Source organism: Carlito syrichta, unplaced genomic scaffold (assembly GCF_000164805.1).
Source record: "Carlito syrichta isolate Samal-C Ts95f unplaced genomic scaffold, Tarsius_syrichta-2.0.1 Scaffold288395, whole genome shotgun sequence".
NCBI lineage: Eukaryota > Metazoa > Chordata > Mammalia > Primates > Tarsiidae > Carlito > Carlito syrichta.
The window spans coordinates 88,398-111,992 of record NW_007232491.1 but is presented as its reverse complement, the minus strand read 5'-3'; the positions used below and the strand labels follow the sequence as shown (position 1 = coordinate 111,992).

Sequence of the window (23,595 nt, the reverse complement as noted above, 5' to 3'; positions counted from 1 at the left end):
AAAGGCAATATAAGTTATACTTTTCTAGACAGACTATCTTCAAACACTAGTCTTTAGACATTTAAGTTAATTTAAAAAGTAGTGTATAAGCTATATATTTAGAGGGTCTCTGCATTTTTAAAAAATAATGTATCATTGCTAAATTCAAGAAGAAAAATAGGTTTGAGAAAAACATGTTGTTCTAAAAAATATTTTGAAAAATAAGACAATATATGCTAACCTAATAAAACGTATTACACAGCTACAATAAACAAAATAGTGTGGTACTAATATCACACAGACAGAATTATTAATGGAATAGAATAGGAAATTTGAAAATAAACCCAAATAGTATATGATAAATTTAGCATTTCAAGTAAGTGGAGAAAAGACTCAATAAAGGGTTTGGGGATCACTGGCTAGCAAATCGGGGGGAAAGAAACTAAATCAACTCTCTATGGTCATACTTGATGCCAAAATAAATTCCAAATAGACTAATATTTTTTAAAATGTCAGCTGGGCTTGGTGGCTCATGCCTGTAATCCCAGTATTTTGGGAGGCCGAGGCAAGAAGATTACCTGAGCCCAGGAGTTGGAGACCAGCTTGGGTAACTTGGCAAGACAATTAAAAAAAAAATTAGCCAGGTGCAGTGGCACACACCTGTGGTTCCAGCTACGTGGATGGCTGAGGCAGAAGGATTGACTGAGCCCAGAAAGTTGAGGGAGGGTTGTAGTGGCCGTAAGCATGTCATTGCACTCCAGCCTGAGCAACAGAATGAGACTCTGACTCAAAATGAATAGTGTAGGATAGGATAAGATAGATAATTTTTTTCATAAAATAATAGCTATACTAAGGAAAATACAGGTACATTTTTATATAATCTTGAAATACAAAATACCTTTTTAAGCAGGGTACCAGTGAGTGGTAACATAAAATAAATGACAAATTTAACTAAATAAAACATATCAACTTCTGTAGAGCAAGAAATGTCACAAAATTAAATTAAAAATAAGTTAGAAAAAATGCTTTTGGTATTTATAACAGTCAAAAATTAATCCTTGCTATTAAAAGAATCTTTCAAATCAATAAAAAAGAACACCTTCCTTTATAAAAGAGTCTAAGACATGAGCAGGTAATTCACAACACCACTAAACAAAAGAGTAAATATTTAACCTTTCTGACAATCAGAAATGTACAAATTATTGTGACTCAGCTTTAAATAAAAAAGCTTAAAAATAATTACTAAATCCATTATTGTTGGCATAGAAAAACAATATTCAGATACAATGTTGGTAGGAGTCTAAATTGGTTTCAATAATTCAATATGGATACAAATCTTTTAAAAATCTAACCCTTGACTAAGTAATTTCTCTTACAGGGATTTATTCCAAGATATATTCATTTCCTGTAGCACCCTAACAAATTACCACAAACTTGGTAACTTAAAGCGACAGACATTTATTGTCATAGTACGGAGGCCAGAAATCAGCAGAGCCACATTCCCTCCAGCGGCTCTAGAAGAGATTCCATTCCTTGCCTCTTCCAGCTTCTGGTGGTTGCCATGGGTTTGAGGCTGCATCCCTGGTTTCTGCCTCCATTTTCATAGCACCTTTCTTTCTTTGGTATGTCTCTTCTCCCTTCATCTCTGTCTCATAAGAATACTTTATCATGGCATTCAGGGTCCATCTCAATATTCCAGGATAATCTTCTCATCCCAAGATCCTTAGCTTAATCATATCTGCAAAGATCCTTTTTCTAAATATGGTAACATTCACAGCTTCTAAGGATTTGACATAGATACTTCTTGGGGTGTGGGAATTTTTCATCCTACCACAGAAGATAATAACTTTAATAATTGTCTAAGGATGTCATTACCCCATTATGTGCAAGAAAAAAAAACTGAAACGGAAATAATCTAAATGTTCGACAGTAGGCTGTTAGTTAAGCAAATGATGGTACATCCATCTAATGAGTTAATATACAGTCATTAAAAATAATGCTGATATAAATTGTTCCAATTATCTACTACTGAATTTTTAAAACCACCCCAAATTTAGTGGCATACAGTAATAATCATTGCAGACAAAATCTGATTGATGCTAAAAATTAGTAGGTATATGTTGGAAGAGAAACAGGATATTTTCAGCTTTAAAGAATCTCTCCCACAAAAGTAAAAGACTAATGTTGATTTTAAAAAATAATAATAATCTCCCCCAAGATTAATTGCAAAAAAATAATAATAATAACTTAGTGGAGAAAGCCAGCAGACACCACCTTCACTGAGCAAGGTTAATATAACCCACCAGTAATAGTATTTATCAACTGAAAAGAGCACATAACTTCTGGAGCATGCTTGCCAAAAATACATAACTTTCATCTAATCATAAGAAAACACCATACAAACCAAAATTGAAGGATATTTTACAAAATAGCTGACCAGTACTCTCCAAAAGGGTCAAGCTCATGAAAGACAAGGAAAGACTGAGGAACTATCACAGATTAGAGATAAGACTAAGGAGATATGACAACTAAATGTAGCATGGGATCCTGGATTGAATACTAGGAAATAAAAAGAACAGTAGTGGAAAAACTAGTAAAATTTTAAGAAAGTCTGTAATTAATAGTACCATACCAAAGTTTATTTCTTAGTTTTGACCATTGTACTACGGTTATGTAAGTTCCAGGGAAGCTGGGGGAAGAGTATATGAAACTCAGCACTATTTATGCAACTTTTCTGCAAGTTTAAAATTATTTCAAAATAAAAAGTAAAACAAAATACTTGATGACATACAACAAACATATGAAAAAATGCTCATTAGGGAAATAAAGGAACAATCTTCCCTAATCATTAGGGAAACGTAAATTAACCACAATGAAATATCATCTCACACCCGTCAAAATGGCTATTACCAAAAAAGACAAAAGACAACTAGCGTTGGTGGAGACATGGAGTAAAGACACTTGTACAATGCTGGTAGGAATGTAAATTGGTACGGTTTGGATAGAAAAATACAGGGGTCAGGAGTGATGGCTAAAGCCTGTAATCCCAGCACTTTGGGAGGCCAAGGTGAGAGGACTGCCTGAGCCCACGGGTCCGAGAACAACCTGGACAATTTGGCGAGACCTCATCTCTACAATAAATGAAAAAATTAGCTGGGCGTGGTAGCACACGCCTGTAGTTCCCTCTACTTGGAAGGCTGAGGCAGAAGGATCACCTGAGCCCAGCATGTTGATGCTGGGGTTGTCATGAGAGTGCCACTGAACTCCCCCCTGAGCAAAGGAATGGGGACTCCAACTCAAAAAAACGAAAGAAAGAAAACTACAGGGAGGTAGCTCTAAGAACTAAAATTAGAATTGCCATATGATCCAGCAATCCCATTTCTGGGCATTTACCCAAAAGATTTGAAATCAGTTGTCAAAGAGATAGCTGCACTCCCACGGTCCTTACAGCACTATTCACAATAGCCAAGTTACAGGGTAACCTAAGTGTCCATCAACAGATGAATGAATAAAGAAAATGTGGTGTATATATGCACAATGGAATACTTTTCGAAGGAAATTCTGTCATTTGTAACAACATAAATGAAATTAGAGAACATCATGCTAAGTGAAATACAACAGGCACGAAAAGAAAAATACTGCATGTTCTTATTCATGTAGAATCTAAAACAATCAAACTCATAGAACCAGACAGTAGAATGGTGGTTACATAGACTGGGGGATCTGGAGAGATGATGATCAAAGGATACAAAGTCTCAATTAGACAGGCAGAGTATGCGGTATATTTTTAGAGTTACTGTACAATGTGGTGAATATAGTTAATAATGTACTGTATCTTTCAAAATTGCCAAGAAAGTAAATTCGAATGGTCTCACTACAAAGGATGTTTAAGTATTTGAGGTGATGGATATGTTAATTAACTTGATTTAATTATTCCACGTTGTATTCATAAATCATAACAGCACTTTGCACCCTATAAATATATGTAATTATAAATTATCCATTTATAATAAAAAATGTTTAAACTTAGTGGCATAAAACAATTAATATTTTATCATGCACAAGCTTCTGTGGGTCAGGAATTTGAGGGAAACAACAGGAACAATTTGTCTCTGCTCCATCACCAATAGGACCTCAGCTGGCTGTGTGGCTCCATTTGACTGGAGATGTCAAGAGCAGGTCAGTTGGGACCATATGTCTAACCTTGGTTATTCTCTATATGGTGTTGGCTGGGGCTGAAATGTCCAAGATTGCTCCTTTATTCTCATCTCTGGTGCCTGCACTGAAACTGTTGAAAAGTCAGTGTTTCCATTTCCTAGGGTTGCTATAACTATATCACCAGGGTGGAGAGCTGAAAACAACATACATTTATTTTCTCACAGTTCTGGAAGCTAGATATCTGAAATCAACGTGTGGCAGAACATTTCTCCTGAATTCTTCCTTGTGTCTTCCTAGCTTCTTTTGACTCCCAGCAGTCCTTGGCATTCCTTGGCTTTTAGCTATATCCCTCCCATCTCTGTCTTTGTTTTCTTTCTTCTTCCCTGTGTCTCTGTGTCTCTAAGTCTCTTTATGTTCTTGCCTTGTCATCTAAGGATGGTAATGAATGGTGATCCATTGGGTTTAGGGCCCATCCTAATCCAAAATGACTTCATCTTAACTCATTACATCTGCAAAGACCCTATTTCCAACTAAAGTCACATTCTGAGGTTCCAGGTGGACACAGATTTGAGGGAGACACTACTGAAATCACTATAGCCAGGAACTGGTCAGCATCATTTTCTCTCTGCATAGCTTCTCCATATGGCTTACTTGGGCTTTCTCACAGCAGAGCAGATTCAGGGTAGCCTGACTTCTTACATAATTGTTGGTTTCCCTCTGAGTGAGCCTTCTAAGAGAAGCGGAAACTGCCAGTCTTTTTTTTATGCCATTTTTTTAATTTTAAAAATGTGGGGTACAATTCAGGGTTAGGTATACAAATGTTCATTACACAGGTACCCTTGTTAATGAGGTATGCCCCCCTTAGCAGTTTCCCACTACTACCAATCCCGCCGCCTCCCTCCCCTGGCCATTTCCCAATAATGCCAATCCTTTTTCTTTCTTTTCTTTTATTTTTTTTTTTATTATAAAAATGTGGGGTACAATTCAGGGTTAGGTATATAAACATTGATCATGCACGTACCCTTGTTGATGAGGTTTGCCCCTCTCTACCCTAGCAGTTTCCCTCAACTGCCAATCCCACCCCCCCCACACACACAGTTTCCCACTACTGCCAATCACTTTCTAGTATTATAAGTATTCAAGGTCCGTTTTATGAGTGAGAACATATGGACCTCTGTTCTTTGTTTCTGTGATAAATCACTGAGTATGATCGAATCCAAATCCATTCATTTTTTTTTAGTCAGTCCAACTTTGATGAGCAACTCGCTTGGCTCCATGTTTTTGCTACTGTGAATAGAGCTGCGACAAACATACGTGTGCAGGTATCTTTTTTGTAGAATAATTTGAGTTCCTCCGGGTATATTCCCAATAGGGGAATTGCTGGGTCATATGGAAGGTCAATTTCTAGTTCTTTCAGAAATCGCAACACTGTCTTCCAAAGAGGTTGCACTAGTTTGCATTCCCACCAGCAGTGTAGAAGCGCTCCTTTTTCTCCACATCCTCTCCAGCATCTGTTGTTGTTTGTTTTATTAATGATGGCCATTCTTGCTGGGGTTAGGTGGTATCTCTTTGTGGGTTTGATTTGCATTTCTCTGATGATGAATGAGGCTGAGCACTTTTTTATGTGTCTGTTGGCTGCCCGTATATCTTCTTTTGAGAAGTGTCTATTCATGTCTTTTACCCATTTTTAAAAAGGGCTGTTTGCTTTTTCCTTTCGGTGCATTTGAGTTCCTTGAAGATCCTAGATGTTAGACCATTGTCAGATATACAGTTGGCAAATATTTTCCAATTCTGTGGGCTGTCTCCCTGCTCTCTTGATGGTTTCTTTTGCTTTGCAGAAGCTCATTAGTTTGATGAGGTCCCACTTGTCTATCTTATTTCTTAAGGCATTGGCCTTTAGGGTTCTGAACCCAATTCCAATTTCCATAAGGGTGTCTCCTGCGTTTTCTAAGATTCTTATAGTTTGAGGTTTTACGTTTAGGTCTTTGATCGATTTAGAGTTGATTTTTGTGTACGGTGATGGGTAGCGGTCCTGTTTCAATCTTCTGCATGTGGTCAGTCAGTTTTCCCAGCACCATTTACTGAACAGGTTCTCCTCTCCCTGGTGGTTGTTGGTGGAGACTTTGTCAAAGATGAGGTGGTTGAGAAATTGAGGCTTTGCTTCTGGAATTTCTATCCTGTTCCATTGGTCCATTTGCCTATTCTTGTACCAATACCAGGCTGTTTTGATTATTGTAACCTTATAGTAAAGTTTGAAGTCTGGAAGTGTGATACCTCCTGCTCTGTTTCTTTTGCCAAGGATTGTTTTGGCTATTTGTGGTCATTTATGTTTCCTATGAATTTCTGTATTATCATTTCCAGGTCTGAGAAGAATGATGTTGGTGACTTAATGGATATTGCATTGAATCTGTAGATTGCCTTTGGTAGAATGGACATCTTAACAATGTTGATTCTTCCTATCCATGAGCATGGAATATTTTTCCATTTGTTTGTGTCTTCTTGGATTTATTTGAGCAGTGTTTTGTAGTTCTCATTGTAAAGGTTTTTCACTTCTCTGGCTAGAAAGATGCCGAGGTATTTCATTTTTTTGGTGGCTATTGTGAATGGGATTGTGCTTTTAATTTGGGTCTCTGCCTGCTTGTTGTTGGTGTATAGGAATGCACCTGTCTTTTGCACATTTATTTTGTACCCTGAGACTTTGCCAAAGTCCTTTAACAGTGCAAGCAGGTTTTTGACAGATACTCTTGGATTTTCAAGGTATAGAATCATATCATCAGCAAAGAGGAATAACTTGACTTCCTCTTTTCCTATTTGGATACCCCTGATTTTCTTCTCTTGTCTAATTGCCTGAGCTAGGACTTCCAACACAATATCGAACAAGGGGGTTGTGAGTGGGTAGCCTTGTCCTTTTCCAGTTTTCAGGGGAAATGTTTCTAGTTCCTGTCCATTTAGCAATATGTTAGCTGTGGGTTTGGCATAGATGGCACTTACTATTTTGAGATATGTTCCTTCTATACCTAGGTGTTTGAGAATTTTTATCAAGAAGGGATGCTGGATTTTATCAAAAGCTTTTTCTGCATCTAATGAAATAATCATGTGGTTCTTGTTTTTACATTGGTTGATGTATTTAATTACATTTATGGTCTTGTGAATGTTGAACCAGCCCTGCATCCTGAGAATGAAGCCTACTTGGTCATGGTAGATGATTTTTGAGATGTGTTTTTGGCTCCAATTTGCTAGAATCTTGATGAGGATTTTTGCATCTATGTTCATAAGGGATATTGGCCTGCAGTTCTTTCTTTGTTGGATCTTTATCTGGTTTGGGTATCAGTGTAATGTGCCAATCCTTTTTCTTATAGTATTATGATAATTGTTTAGGGTTCACTTATGAGAACATGTGGTACTCAGTTCTTTCTTTCTGTGATAGATCACTCGGTATTAACGACTCTAAGCCCATTCAAGTTGCTGAGAAGTTCATAATTTTGTCCTTCTTTGTGGTTGTGTAATATTCTGTTGTGTATATATACCACATTATTTTTATCCAATCTTCTTTCAATAGGCAGCACGGTTGGTTCCACATTTTTGCTATTATGAATAACGCTGCAATAAACATGCATGTGCAGGTATCTTTTCTATAGAGTGTTCTGAGTTCCTCTGGGTATATTTCCAGTAGGGAGATCACAGGGTCGTATGGAAGGTCAATTTTAGATCTTTTAGTAATCACCAAACTGTTTTCAGCAGAGGTTGTACTAGTTTGCACTCCCAGTCTTCTTAAAGGCAAGAGCTTTAAGGCAAGTATCATTCTGCCATAACACATCAGTCAAAATTGTCCCGGGCAAACCAAGACTAAAAACGGAGAGAGAAATAGACTCTATCTCTAAATGAGAAGTAGAATGAACATAATTAGAAAGAAGAAACGGATGGTAGCCACCTTGGAAACAAGCTACCACACAAATCTACTCTTATTGACAGCTAAAGGAGTTTATGAGATACAAATAATGAAAAAAAGTTACAAACACTATACATATATGGTAAAAGACACATAAATATCTCTCTATATATATAATTTGATCACATCTTTATTCTCTCAATATATAAATATTTGCATTAAACATTCCTCAAAAGATAAAGAATAAACCAAAATATTAATAGTGATTATTTCCACAAGTTGAGAAGTTAAGTGATAGTAATTTTTTGGTTTACCAATATTTTGTAATACAGATGATAAGTGTGTTACTTCTATAACAAAATAAAATAGAAGATACAGAAAGTAAATGATCGATGATTTTAATATAGAAAGCCTAATATTTTTTGGTGTTTCAATTAGGATATACAAATGGCAGGGCAAATTTCAATAAGGGTAATTTAAACAGAGATCTATCCTGTAGATTCTTGGAATGGTTCATTAAAAAAAAAAAAGTCCTTTGTCATAGAAAAGGCAACTCAGATGAGACTCCCACTTTCTTAAGGAGAAATATTTGATGTGATGTAAACCCAAATCCCTCAAGCCCAAGAAGCTTCTGAGCTCTCAATATTGGGTCCAGAAAGAAATAAACGTGAAGGAATATCGTTCATATCAATGGCCTACTCCAAATGGTTGCAGTAGTCTGAATGGGTTCTTACAATTCTAAAATGTTTAATATTCACTCTGTAGAAGACAAAAGTATTCTCAGAGAAATCAGAGGCCCCTTCTTAGAGCCAGTTTGCCCAGGCAGAACTCATGAACACCTATGTGATGTAGGTTAAAGGATTTCAAAAGTATCCTGCCAAAAAATACCAAACGTTTCCAAGCCCCAAAATTTTCACCATTACATAAGAGTGGGTTAAAGGCTACATGACTCCATAACATTTCTGTTTTAAAAGAAGAATAACATTCACAAACATGCATACAAACAAAGGGGAAAGGTAGAAATATATGTGCAGACTTAGTTGGCTGGTCTTAAAAAGCAGGACTATGAGAGAACAGGAAAGAGGACAAATTAGTAATAGATCTTTATGAAAGCAGCTAAGCAAGCCTGAGTGATACCTTGTAAGAGGATCCTAAGCAATTAGGGGACTGTCTGCATAAAACAGGTGTCTAGAAACATATAGGAGAGGCAGGAAGTAACAGACACTTACAATGTCTATTTCCTAATTTTTCCCTGCCCAGCTCCCATCACCATTGAGCAGATACAAATGCTTAAAGACACTGAAACGTACCTAAACTCAGAGTAGTTTCATATAATCCTACCTAATTATTTCCCCAAAGAAGAGTCAAACTCACAAACAACAAGGTAGAAAAACTGGACTGAAAATGTTACTTTAATCCAAATATTCTGTAACTCTGAGATCAAAACAAAGATGAATCACATCTCCATCTACTCACCAACAGTTTCTTCAGACACAGAGGTCAAATTTAAAAATTTTTTTGTATTTTTCATCTCCTCATTACTTTGCGAAGCTTCACTATTTTTTGCAGACTAATGAAAGAAAAAATAAAATTTAAACATGAGGAAAGAAGGCAACTATATTCATTAACTCTTTTTTTTTCCAACATAGTTTCTAATCATGTATATACAAACAAGAAGGCCCAGGCCATTTTTATTCCTTTAATTAGAAAATTTGTTAGTCTCCTGTTCCTGCAAAATTCTATCAATGGGTATTCTCATATAGAGTTGGAGTATATGTCTATCATTATATAATAATTACCTTCCTTAAAGTACCTGAAGTTTCTGCTTGAAATTTTTATAACCAATGAGTAAGCTAAAGCAACACCATCAGATTAAAATTTCAGACGCTTCAAGATTGGTATTGTATTTTATTATGTTTCCGTTTATAACTCTTGTTTCAAAGGAAATTAAACTTGCTTTGAGATTCAACAGGAAAATGTGATAGGCTAACTTGTTCTGCTAAAATTTACAGAAATTATTTCTGTAGTTTTTGGGTTTTGTTTTTGAGAAAGCAGGATTTATTGAGAGGCTAGAAAAGCTCCCACGGTGGGAGAGGACCCAAAGGGTTTCTATAGTTTAAAGCACTGCATTTTGAATGTTGCTTTCTTTCCACCCAAGTAGCCTTCCCGGGAACTTTGTAAAAATATTTTTTAATTACTTCATTTTTAATTGATATTATTGCCTAGAAAATTTCCTCTGAGGTCAGTCAACTGCTGAAGGTGGGCTTTATCAAAAACAACCAATTTCTTATTACCAGGTTTATTACCTTAAAGGTGCTCTCTTTTAAGAGTCAAAATTCAAATATGAGCCAATGGCTATACACCAAGTCAATGTCAGCATCCGGTCAACTTCAAAAGTATGAGAATAAAGGGTCCAAGAAGGCCAAGGAAGGTTAATTAAGCACCAGAAATTTGTTGAAGCAGAAACAAGTGGAACATGGTCCCAAACCTCACGCACGTTACAGCTTCCTGAAGAGATCTTCACAAGAGACCAGCACAAGAGACCAGCACAAGAAATAGTCAACTCCCTGAATTGTTTGTCACAAAGGTTTACTCAAGTCATAATACTAACTAGGGGGTTAAACTTTTGTATATTTGTTTATTTATCTCCAAACTGAAAGGTTGCTGGGAAAAAAGCTGGCATACATACTTGAGGAAAGTAGCCAGCATACCCCTTCAGACAGAGGAGTCCAGCACTTCACCAGCCTAACACTGGTAAGAGAGGTCCACTGACACTTGTCCATGGGGGAATGAACATTCCAGTGCAGTGCCTAAACTCTGGAATGCTGCAGACCAAGTTATCTTCTCAGGTTCCAGAAAAATATCACCACCGTGCCACTGTCATACACACACATACACACCACTGCTCCTATCTCCAGAAAATAAAGCAATAAAGGCAGACCACATTAACACCACACAGTCCATGCTGTTCTTACTTATCTTAGAAGAAACTTTTTTCCATGTCAACATAAAGTTGGACATTTCTTACCTTAAGTTCTTCCCACAACTTTATTCTCATTTCTAGACCTTGCTTCTTAATTTCTTTTTCTCTATATTGTCTCTTCACCAGTATTTTATCAAGCCTCTTCATCTTCTGAATAGCATCTTGAAGTTGAGAATCTGATTCTTTTAACTTGAGTTCATCTATATTGTGTTGAAAGTAGGAATGGATTTGAAGTTTGATAAAACCACAAAGGGTTTTTTGCTTGTTTGTTTTCACTATTTGCTCTTGCACTCAACACATATTTGTGGCTGATGGTAATAACTACTACATTGTAAACATGTATCTTGATTTACAAGGTGATTTTGTTTATATAATTATCTAACAACCCTGTGAAATAGACATTTACCTCTATTTTACAATTAAGATAATTGGAACCTTTCAAATAGCTAATAAATTATAGCATTGATCTGAGAAGCAGGTCTCCTATGATTTTAAGTTCCAAATTCTTTCTCCTTCATTCTGCTATACTTTCTATAGTAATGAGTCCCTCCTTGCAGTATAAGGAATAAGACACAGACTCTATGCTAAAGCTGCTTCAGACTAATGGAAAGAGAAGGCATGTACACAAATAGCCGCAGCGAAATGCAATATGTAAAGTGGTTCCAACCTTAGAAGAAACAAACTCAAGCAAGCACTCCATGTAGCTAGATACTTTTTTCAATGCTCCTTTCATTTGTTCCAATTTCTTGAAGGTTCTTGAGTTATAGATAAATTTTTTGAAATTAAAGATTCTTTAGAACTTCTGTCATTAATATTTGATCAATGATGACGATAATAACTAACATTTATATTTACCTAATAGGAACAATTTTAACTCCTTTATTTACACATATCATTTAATTCTCATATGAACCCTCTGAGATGGCATTTATTCATTGTTTTCATTTTACAAATTAGTAAACTGAAGTTATTTCAGAAATGAGTTCCACACATATCCAGGGTGATATAACTGGAAAATGACGAGTTAGTTTCCACCCGAATCTGTCTGACTCCAGAGCCAAAGTTCTGAGCCAGCAAGCGATACTCCCTCTGATGAAAGTTGATAATACAGTAATAAGCATGAATGCTCAAGTACTGAGTCTCAGCCACTCAGGTTAGATCATTAATGCTGTCATGTTGTACTAAATAAAGCCAAATTTAGCAAATTTTTGAAAATCCAAAGAGTTCAGTGATGTTTCCCTATAAGGTACATCACTTCCTCCTAAAGGAAAAAAAGGAAATATTTTTGGAAGAAAGAAGTTTATCCAGAAAGAATACTGATATTATTAATAAGGAGGCTCCTCAAATCTTACTGCTTATGTACTTCAAATGCAACAGCTTCTAGTCCTGAGTTCCAACTGCCAATCCTAGCATTCCCAGGTTCCATGAACTTAGGTGTCTATCTAGCAGGCATTTTGAAGTAACTCATGCAGTACTGAAACAATATAAACAAAAACAATAAACTGGGCCAACAGTTAATCTCAACTATAATACCTTACTTCCTGATAACTGCAATCCTGTGTCACCTGACCTAACTGTGAGAACTGATCTCATCCAAATATACTCTAATTCAGCAGTTCCCAAACTTTTTCTCAGCTCCCTTTATAACTTTAAAAAATTATTGAGAACCCAAGAAAGATTTTGTTTATGTGAGTTATATCTATTGATAATTATCATATTAGAAATCAAAACTGAAAAACATTGTGAATATTTACTTATCAATTCATTTTACATAATAATAAACATGCTATTACTGATAACATGTTAATATAAATATCACATTTTTATTACAAATAACTATGTTCTCCAAAAAATTAAAGAATAGTGGCACTGTTTAAATGTTTAATAACTGGATTAATAGCAAACAGCTGAATTCTCATTAGAAAAGGGAGGAGAAACTTAATAACCTATTCAGATAATTGGATACTCTTCTTTGATATTACACCAAAAAATTAATAGGGGTAATTTCTTAAAGGTTAGTCGTAAAGTGAAATCTGTAACCACATCAGTGAGCTTTTTGTATTTGTTCCATTAAAGTTCATGGATCTATATTTCATGTTGAATGGATCTTTTACCTTGCACTGATCATTTTGGAAATAGAGGTTAACTGAATTATGCAGACCTTCAAAATGTTAATGTATTTTATTACACAATATTTTTAAATTGCATTTGCTAATATCACCAGTAACTTTTATAACAAAAGTCTAAGTATTGGGAAGCTATCAAACTCACAGTGACAGATACAAGTTTTCCAAAATTCTACTTTTCACTTCAAAGTTCAATGTACCACTGGCAGCAAACACTGCTTGTAGTTATCCTTGAAGTAACAGGATCAATTCACTTAAAAAAAAAAGTTTGCCAAATACCCAAGTCTCAATGATAATAGTTTGTCCATCATTCTTTCAAATAAAAATGGGGTCCCATTTAAAAAGTGAACAGTTCAGCCATCAGCTCAAACTATCACAGAAATACTTTTTCTCAACACAAACTTCATGTTTTGGCATACAACAGTACTACACTATGTATACTTATCATTTTGCCACACAGGATATTAAGAAGATGCCTATTCAAGGATCAAATTTTAATACAATTATGTATTAAATTGTTTCATCAAGGACTCAGTATGACCTTGGCTGTTTCTTTTTCCCGCCAGTGCCTGGTTGTGCAGAATACAATGACTACAAGTACAATTCAGTTCCATTGTCTTGATTCATGCTAAGGCACCAGCAGTTCTGTCCACCATTACTTTTGTGCCATCAGTGCAAATGTCAATACAGTGAGCAAGAAGGGCAAATAACACCCGATGAAAACAGTTTTTACCTTGCAGAGCCCTTGAAGGGGTTTCAGAGACACCCCCACTCCACCACAGGGCCTCTGCACACCACTTTCCGAGAATGACAGTAAGTCCCCTACATACAAACCTTCAAGCTGAGAACTTCCAAAGATGCGAATATGATGCCAGGCCCTGTATGCCAGCTGTTTTACTGTACAGTACTACTGTACTTTTCAAGGTACTGTACTTTAAGATTTAAGACATTTTCCTTATTTTTTGTGTTTGTTTTTTATGTATTATTTGTGTAAAAAGTATTATAAGCCTGTTATAATACAGTACTATATAGGCAATTGCATTAGTTGGGTACCTAGGCTAACTTTGTTAGACTTATGAACAAATTGGACTTGTAAACACTCTCAGAATGGAACTCATTCGTATGTAGGGGACTTACTGTACTGTTCTAATTCAATCTGACCACAATCAACTTATTACCATGAAAAAAACCTCATCTTTTGAAACCCAAATGTTATTGAGTAGGATTATCCTTAAAAAGGCATTTACAAATTATAAGATACATTTTATTGTATACTTTTAGTCATCAAAAATATTAATCATGCCATAAAATGCAGAACTAGCACATACTTCATTAATGTAAAATGACCACAATAACAATTTTATTAAATGGCATATTTTATTATATTTCTAAGTGTATTTAAGGACTCTTAATAGTCTTACAAATAAAAGTAGTTATTACTTGCTCCAAAAAGTCATTTATTTATTTATTATTTTTACTTAGCCAATAAAAACACATGTAATGTTTTACTTTAAATATACTTAACAGGTGTAATTATCAGTAGCCAATCATCTAGTGAGCATCCTACCTGAACACTCAGGGAATATCTGATGTTGAACCAAATCTGCATCTTCATCTGACCCCTCTTGGGTCAATTTTATTTTCTCAGAGTAGTTTTCTCCTTTATCATCATTACTATGTCTTCCTTTCTCTGTATTACTGCTTTCTGGGTAGTCCCCTGTATCAGAGATCAACTTGCTAGCAGTATCAATCTAAATATAATTTCCCAAAAAAATTAAAGTTTTTTTAAACTTTACATTTCTAGAATATGTGAAAACTAATGGAAGCATATGTGAGAACATACATAAGTAACTACACTAACATTAAAGTATGCTAGAAATATACTTCTTAATTAAATGTAATATAACTACACAATTAAATGTAATAACATTTGCACCATTCTCCAGCACCCCCTAGCAATAACAGAAAAGAGCCTAAATCAGCCCTGAAGGAAACTGATGTCTTCCAGGTTCTGGGATGAGGCACAGTGGGCTTTGTTCCTAGAGCTCACACTCAGGTGAACAAAGGTCTAGAACTGCACTGCCCAAAACCACAGTCACTTGCCACATGTGGCTACAGAACAACTGAAAAGTAGCTAGTGTGAATTGAGATGTGCTTTCTAATGAGAATTTTCTAATCAGAATCCTGTACTTTGGTAATTTATTTATTTTTATGCTATTCACAGTTTTTCTACTTCATTTTGGTTTCCCTTCTGAAACCACCAGTTCGTTTCGAAAACACCAGCTTGACACAGTTATGTTTTTCTAAGAGAGAAGGAAAAAAAAAAGACATCTATGGTGGCTGGGTCGGGAAAATACAGGGATCACACAATGGAAGTGAACATCATCCCAGGGAGAGGCAAGAACTCAGGGATAGAGTCAGCCGCTTCTTAAAGGAGTACCTCTCCCTTCCAACAGAGAGGTTACTGGCTCTAGCCTTCGGGTCTCAGCCCTTGGCAGGTTTTGTGTTCTCTCTGCACCCACATGCTCAACTCTCTACCATTGCAATCTACAGTCCCCTTGTGAATCTCCAGGGCAGAAGATGGTAGTGCCGAGAATAAACTGCCAGGAATGCAGGACTATGCAAGCATCTCTCTGCCTGAATTAGGACACAAACCCAGTGGAACTGAGCTGAGTCAGTGGTATAGTAATCACAGCCACCATTTATTGAAGAACCATGTCCTGCCTCAATCATTCTTCCCAATGACCATATGGTATAAGGGTTACTACTCTGAATTAACAGAGAAGAAAACAGATCCAGGAGAATAAGACTAATGAAAGCTCAATTTATAACTAAGCAAAACAGTGGCTGCTTTATGTAATCTTAGAAACGTTAAAGAGGATTTCTTGTTCGAAAACATACTTCTGCCAAAGGCCAGAAAAAGCCTGAAATTCCACAATCTCCAGTTAATTCTTAAGGCTTTATGGTTCTGTGAAAATGCTACAACTTCTGGGAGAAGTCACATGAGTTCCATCAGTCATTTATAACTTGGCATAAGTGAATTTTGCAGACTTTTCTCTGAGAATGGGCTTCATATGGAAAAATACAGAATACACAAAAGATAATTAGGTGGTAGTAGCCTACTTGTACAGCACACTTCAGAGTGCACCCAGGCCCTTCACACTTATTATCCCATATGCTCCTAAGTCAAAATGAGCAGAAAGCTATGAGGTACAAAGGCAAAACTGAAGAATGAAAGGAGCATTTCACAGTGTTACCCATAGTTTCCCACCCCACTAGCCACCAACCATCTTCTCAGTCCCATTGCCCACTGGCCTCTCTGTGCCTATCCCCCTTGCTCTTCTACCCTGTGGCCTATATACATGGTTTTTTTTCTTCTTCATTCTCAAAGCCACATCCCACCTCTATTTTTCATTGTTCCATGTCCCCTATTCCATACCTCCATCTTAGTCCCCGGAAAAATAAACATGCCATGAAAACCCTCCTAACAATTAGATTCTCTACTTGAAACCCATGGGATTTTTACATGAGATACAACTATTGGCACTTTCAAGAAAAATATTCATAAGCAACAACAAACCAAAATTTTTAGAATTAAAAATATATTATCACTACAGAAGTATTTTAAACTCATTTTCTGCTGTGTAAAAATCTTTGATAGTCCATAAATCAAAAGAATATGAATATAGATTCATTACTTTGTAAAGATTTTTTTCCCCATAATCTTTAAAATTTTTGTTTCCTACAACTTTGAAAGGAATAAATTGTACCATATCACAGATGACAAAACTGACTATTAAAAAATCAAGTTTAGGCCAGGCTCGGTGGCTCAGCCTGTAATCCCAGCGCTTTGGGAGGCCGAGGCGAGTGAATTGCCTGAGCCTGCGGGTTCAAAACCCACCCGGCAACTTGGCGAGACCTCGTCTCTACAATAAATCAGAAATTAGCCGGGTGTGGCAGCGCACCTGTAGTTCTGGCTACTTGGAAGGCTGAGGCAGAAGGATCACCGGAGCCCAGCAGATTGAGGCTTGCGGTGGCCGGGAGCGTGCCACTGCACACTAGTCTCAGCAACGGAGTGAGACTCCAACTCAAAAAAAAAAAAAAAATCAAGTTTAGATATTTTAAGAAAAGAGACTACTAAACAAAAGAAAAGAAGGTCATGGCCAGGAAATACAGCTACTATAGATACACCATATGGCCTTTATCAAACCATTTTTTTTTAATAGTATTGCTAAGGGCAAATATTTTATTTTCTAAATATGCTTTATACATTAACTTTAGAGATAAACTTTTTCGTGGTCATTCTAAATAACAGAAATAGGCTTTCTAAGAGAAAATGATATGAACTGGGAAACAAAGCATTACAGTGGAAATACATATGCCACGTAAAACTATATGTGTACTCAGGAAAGTAAAGGAAAGCAAAGATTTTTAAAGGAAAAAAACGAGAAGAGTTACACAATTTATTTATTTTTATTTTATTTTAAAGATGTGGGGTACAATTCAGAATTAGGTATATAAGTGGTCATCGCACAGGTAAAGTTTGGGCCTCCCTTTGGTCCCCACTTTGCCTGTTTTGAGATCAGGTACTCTTATTGATGTTGTGTCCCTCCCACCCCAACTCCGGCAGTATCCCACTACTGCCAAATCCTTTCTTATAGTATTATGGTAGATGTTCATGTTCCACTTATGAGTGAGAACATACGGTACTCTGTTCTAAGTTTCTGTGACAGATCACTGGAGTATGATAGATTCTAAATCCATCCAAGTTGTTGCGAAGTCCATATATTTGTCTGACTTCATGGCTGCATACATTCCATTGTGTCTATGTACGTTTTTTAATCCAGTCTAGTGTCAATGGTCAGCACAGTTGGTTCCATGTTTGTGCTATTGTGAATAATGCTGCAATGAACGCACATGTGCAGGCATCTTTTTGGTAGAATGATTTGAGTTCCTGTGAGTATATTCCCAGTAGAGGGATTACTGGGTCATATGGAAGGTCAATGTCTAGTTCTTTTAGAAATCGCTACACTGTTTTCCAAAGAGGTTGCACTAGTTTGCATTCCCATCAGCAGTGTAGAAGCAAGCGTCCCTATTACCAGCATTTGTTGTTATTTGTTTTATTAATGATGGCCATTCTTACTGGGGTTAGGTGGTATCTCAATGTGGTTTTGATTTGCATTTCTCTGATGATTAGGGAAGCTGAGCACTTTTTCATGTGTCTGCTGGCTGCCTTCATATCTTCTTTTGAGAAGTATCTATTCATGTCTTATGCCTACTTTTTAATGGGGCTGGTTTTTTCCTTTTAACGTGCTTGAGTTCCTTGTAGATTCTAGATGTTAGGCCTTTGTCAGATACAGAGTTGGCAAATATTTTTTCCCAGTCGGTGGGCTGTCTCTCCACTCTCTTGATGGTTTCTTTTTGCTTTGCAGAAGCTATTCAGTTTGATGAGGTCCCACCTATCTATCTCTTATAGTATGGGCACTTGGGGTTTTGATCAGGAATTGGCTGTCAGCTGCAATTTCCAAAAGGATATATCCTGTATTTTCTAAGGTTCTAATAGTTTGAGGTTTTACATTTAGGTCTTTGATTCATTTAGAGTTGATCTTTGTGTATGGTGATAGGTAGCAGTCCTGTTTCAATCTTCTGCATGCAGTCAGCCAGTTTTCCCAGCACCATTTACTGAACAGGTTCTCCTCTCCCCAGTGTTGTTGGTGGAGGCTTTGTTGAAGATACGTTGGTTGAGAAATTGAGGTTTTGCTTCCAGATTCTCTATCCTGTTCCATTGGTCTACATGCCTATTGTTGTACCAACACCAGGTTGTTTTGATTATTGTAGGCTTAGAGTAAAGTTTGAAGTCTGGAAGTGTGATACCTCCCTTTGTTTCTTTTGCTAAGGATTGTTTGGGCAATTGTGTTTCCATAAGAATTTCTGTATTGTCATTTCCAGGTCTGAGAAGAATTATGTTGGCAATTTAATGGGTATTGCATTGAATATGTAGACTGTCTGGGGTAGGATGGACATCTTAACAATGGTGATTCTTCCTATTCATGGGCATGGAATATTTTTCCATTTGTTTGTATCTTCTTGGAATTCTTTGTAGTGTTTTGTAGTTTTCATTGTAAAGTTCTTCCACTTTTCTGGTTAGGAAGATGCCAAGGTATTTCGTTTTTTGTGTAGTTATTGTGAATGGGATTGTGCTTTTTATTTGGTTCTCTACCTCAGTTTGCCTTGGTATATAAGAATGCACATTTATTCTGTACCCTGAGACTGCCAAAGTCCTTTATGAGTGCAAGTAGGTCTTGGATTTTTGAGGTATAGGATCAAATCATCAGCAGAGAGAGATAACTTCTTCTTTTCCTATTTCGATACCCCTGATTTCCTTCTCTTGCCTAACTGCTCTAGCTAGGACTTCCAACACAATGTTGAACAAGAGAGGTGAGAGTGGGCAGCCATGTCTTGTTCCGGTTTTCAGGGGAAATGTTTCCAGTTTCTGTCCATTTAGCTTATGCTGGCTGTGGGTTTATTACAGATGGCGCTTACTATTGTGAGGTATGTTCCTTCTAGAACTAGGTTCAGACCATTTTTTTAAAGTACTGAATCTTTTTCATAGTAAAAGTTAAAGGCAGTATATTAGATGTTGGGGGGAAAAGTCAACACACAAGCCTTCACAAAGTACAATGTGGAAAAATAAATCACACTCCAAAAACTAAAAGAAGAAAGGAGGTGAGAGAGGGAAGGAGGGAGAAAAGAAGCAGCCAGAGTATTTTCATATTAAACAATCTAGTGTAAAGTCCAAGGAATCTTTGTATACTCCCTGAACACACCCTCTAAAGAGAAAACTTAAAATAGGATGTTAATAACTGTTTCATCAATGGCTGAGAGGCTGGGGCAAGTTTAAATCATTCCAAAACAGTAAACTACCTTGAGGGATCCTGGTTCTGGTGAAAGCACCTCCAAAGAAGCATTTGAACTTCTGCTCCCAGGACGTGTTCTTGAACTTGAGGCTGGTTTTGAAATTTCATCTAGGTTTCCCTTTATAATGTCCATTGATCTGAAAAAAAATAAAGTAAAATAAAAAAGCAAGTGACTTAGATGTTTAAGTTTTCTTAGTCAGTGCTAATACCCAATTATTCAGAGCATTTGTTTTAAGGATTCTGTCACTACCAAAGTCACACTTAAGGATTCCCCGTTTTCATCAAAACACAACTCATGTACATGGATGGTTAAATTTTTTTAACATATTTTTTATTTTAAAATTGTGGGGTACAGTTAAGGGTTAGGTATACAAATATGCACTGTGCAGGTACCCTTGTTGATGAGGTATGCCCCCCATCCCCAGACAGATATTGACTACCATTAATCCCACCTCCTTTCCCCTCCCTGTCCCCCCCCCATAGTTTCCCGCCACTGTCAATCCTTTTCTTATAGTATTATGATAGTTGTTCAAGGTCCACTTATGAATGAGAACATGCGATACTCAGATCTTTGCTTCTGTGAGCGATCACTCAGTATTATAAACTCCAATTCCATCCAGATTGCTGCGAAATTCATGATTTTATTCTTTTTTATGGCTGCGTAATATTCCATTGTGTATATGTACCACATTTTTTAATCCTCTTTTGATGGACAGCATGGTTGGTTCCATGATCTTGCTATTGTGAACAATGCTGCGATAAACATACGTGTGCAGGTATCTTTTTTTATAGAGTGATTTGAGTTCTTCAGGGTATATTCCCAGTAGGGGGATTGTGGGGTCATATGGAAGGGCGATTTTTAGAGCTTTTAGGAATCGCCACACTGATTTCCACAGAGGCTGCACTAGTTTACACTCCCACCAACAGTATACAAGTGTTCCCTTTTCACCACATCCTCTCCAGCATCTGTTATTTTTTGAGTTATTGATATTGGTCATTCTGACTGGAGTTAGGTGGTATCTCAGTGTAGTTTTAATTTGCATCTCCTTAATGACTAGTGAGGTTGAATTTTATACCATCGTAGCATAAAACATACTGCCCAGAATGTTACATACTGAAAGTGGCTAAAAGAGAATGCAGAATGACATCTTGGTGGCTTCTGTGCCTCTGGGAGAAAACATTTATTGCATCCTTGGTCACCCCTGCATCTCAACTGAGATCCACTTCAACTTTATGAGTTGCAAAAGCCTCCCTGCTGCCCTCTTCTATTTTTTGCCTTCCTCATTCTAGTCCTTCCTCAGCCCTCAACCTGGACTTCTTTTCCAGTTCTGATTTCTCCTCTCCTTCTTGATGCCTCATTTTTAGGGAGTACCTATCTCCAGGGCACCACTCTCATTTTATTAACTCTTTCCTTCCAAAACCCATAATTCTACTTCTTCCCTCTAAAGCAAGATAACAAAACCTATTTCCTTTATTAAAAGACAGACTTTCATTATCTGGCTATCTATTGCCAATCTCTTTGACTATTTTTCATGCGACACCATCCACAGGCCTCTCACTACCCTGGCTATTTCCTGAAGCAAAAAACATCAGGCAGAGTGGCTTAAACTAGAGTAAGACAGTGGGCATTGCAGGCACATTGATCCTTCCACACTGTGCCCTTAATCAGGACTACTCCAGATTTGTCCAGTGATCCTGGAGTAACATGCATGCTGAATAAAATGGAAGAAATAGGGATAATTCCAGCCTTTGCCCTCTCAATATTAGCTTTACACATGAATGAATATCTTCTTAAAAAACCTTTCTAACATTCCTATCACTTGTGTATTATATCATTTCTCTCAAAATAGAATTAAAAAAGGCAATTGCCTCTACCACAATAATGTCCTTTCCTTACTCTACAAAATGACTCTTTCCCCTTTTTTTTGAACAGCAGAGGCAAAGTCCTGAGAAGCTTTGGACATAGGAGAAAGCACAAACAACAACCTAAAGTTCCTCCTAAGTACACAGAGGGATAATATGGCTTGGCCTCCAACCATTCAACATCCCAAGGCTGGTGCTTAAGAGACCAGAGGTCAACTCTTCCCATCTCAGAAAAAGAAAAAGGCATTGATCTCAACATTATTCAAACTCTGCAAAAGGGTTTGGGCTCACTCAGGAAGGCACTGACATTATTATTGTGAAATGATGGATCACCCTGGCCCATCAAGTCACAACCAAAGAGCACAAGTCATCAAAAGGCCAAATGTCTTGTAAATGCCCTAAGCAGCCTGTCAAGGGAGACTTATTGCAGCTTACAGAAGGAGCAATGAGATGGAAGTGTGTGCAGAGCTGGCATAATACATGTCAATAAAGGGAGAGGCACAGGGACTCATCAGCAACCTGCATCAGCTAAAAGGCTCTAGAAATCTTTCCATTTGCTTCAGAAATAGGTCTGTTCTATTATGTTCACTCCTGGAAATAATAAATTAAATAAAATACAACTCCTGAGTTAAGTGAAGATGCAATGAACAGACAATCTTAGGAATTTGGATGTTAGAAATAATTACAGATAAAAGGCATTGAAACCAGGATCTTATAGATGGATTTGAGTGTTTGAGAAGAAATCTCAATGCCAAATAGAAATTTCACATGAAAAATAAAGCATTGTACAAAGAAAAAAAGCAATCGAACAATAAATAGTTAAAATTACATAAATTCTGAATGGTGATTTAAACAAATGCTACATCTTAATCATACTGAGTATATGGGAGGAGGAGCATGCAAAAGGAAGGAGGTAGTATAAGAAATCTCATCTAATGGGAAGTCAAAGAGAATGTCCAAAATTTGATAAAGCCAAACAACAGTTAAACATAATATTTAAGAGTTCAAGATGGTTGCCTCTGGGGAATAGATTAGAGATTGCTCCTCCCACCCTACTGTAAATGTTATAGTATAGTTTGACATTTTGGGCCATATTACTTTAATAAAAGTAAAAACTAATTTTAAAAGTAACAAATCAACGTAAAATCTGAAATCTCCAAGGCACTGAAAAAATAAGGATAATTTGCACAATTATAGAATTAATGACTTATTAAGGACGACACCAATAGCCTAATCCAAAAAAAGATAACAGAGTCTGATTACATAACAGTTAATGCTCTTGAGTTTCAAATATAAAAAAGATTTCAAATATAAAAAAGATAAGTAAAATTAAAAGGCACTTGAGAAACTGGGGAAAATAATGTGCAACACAGATGATCTACAAAAGGTTAATATATTTACATACTTATAGAGTTCTTACCAATCAATAAGAAAAAAGATTCTAATGGAAAACTGGCTAAGAACATAAACAAGGAATACACATACCAAAAAGAGAGAGAAAGGAAGGAAGGAAGGAAGGAAGGAAGGAAGGAAGGAAGGAAAGAAGGAAGGAAGGAAGGAAGACAAATTGTCAATAACCTTGCTTTCAAAATGTCTAGTTTCTCTCATTAAAGGAATATACAGAAAGGGAACTGATAGATGATTACATGTCAAGAAAGTAAGGAGTGGTGGGTTCTGGAT

At 36.6% G+C, this 23,595-nt stretch overlaps 1 protein-coding gene across 1 annotated transcript in view; it reads right to left on the bottom strand.

Moving 5' to 3' along the window:
• The window catches only part of FSIP1 (fibrous sheath interacting protein 1), a 225,019-nt gene that overhangs the window by 168,122 nt on the left and 33,302 nt on the right, over nucleotides 1-23,595 (bottom strand). Inside the window, exons 3-6 of the mRNA XM_021710300.1 lie at nucleotides 20,060-20,189; nucleotides 14,703-14,886; nucleotides 11,055-11,209; nucleotides 9,503-9,596 (exon numbers count right to left, since the gene is read on the bottom strand). Of these exons, the coding sequence (XP_021565975.1) occupies nucleotides 9,503-9,596; nucleotides 11,055-11,209; nucleotides 14,703-14,886; nucleotides 20,060-20,185 (559 nt within the window). The 5' untranslated portion in view covers nucleotides 20,186-20,189. The remainder of the gene's footprint in view (nucleotides 1-9,502; nucleotides 9,597-11,054; nucleotides 11,210-14,702; nucleotides 14,887-20,059; nucleotides 20,190-23,595) is intronic.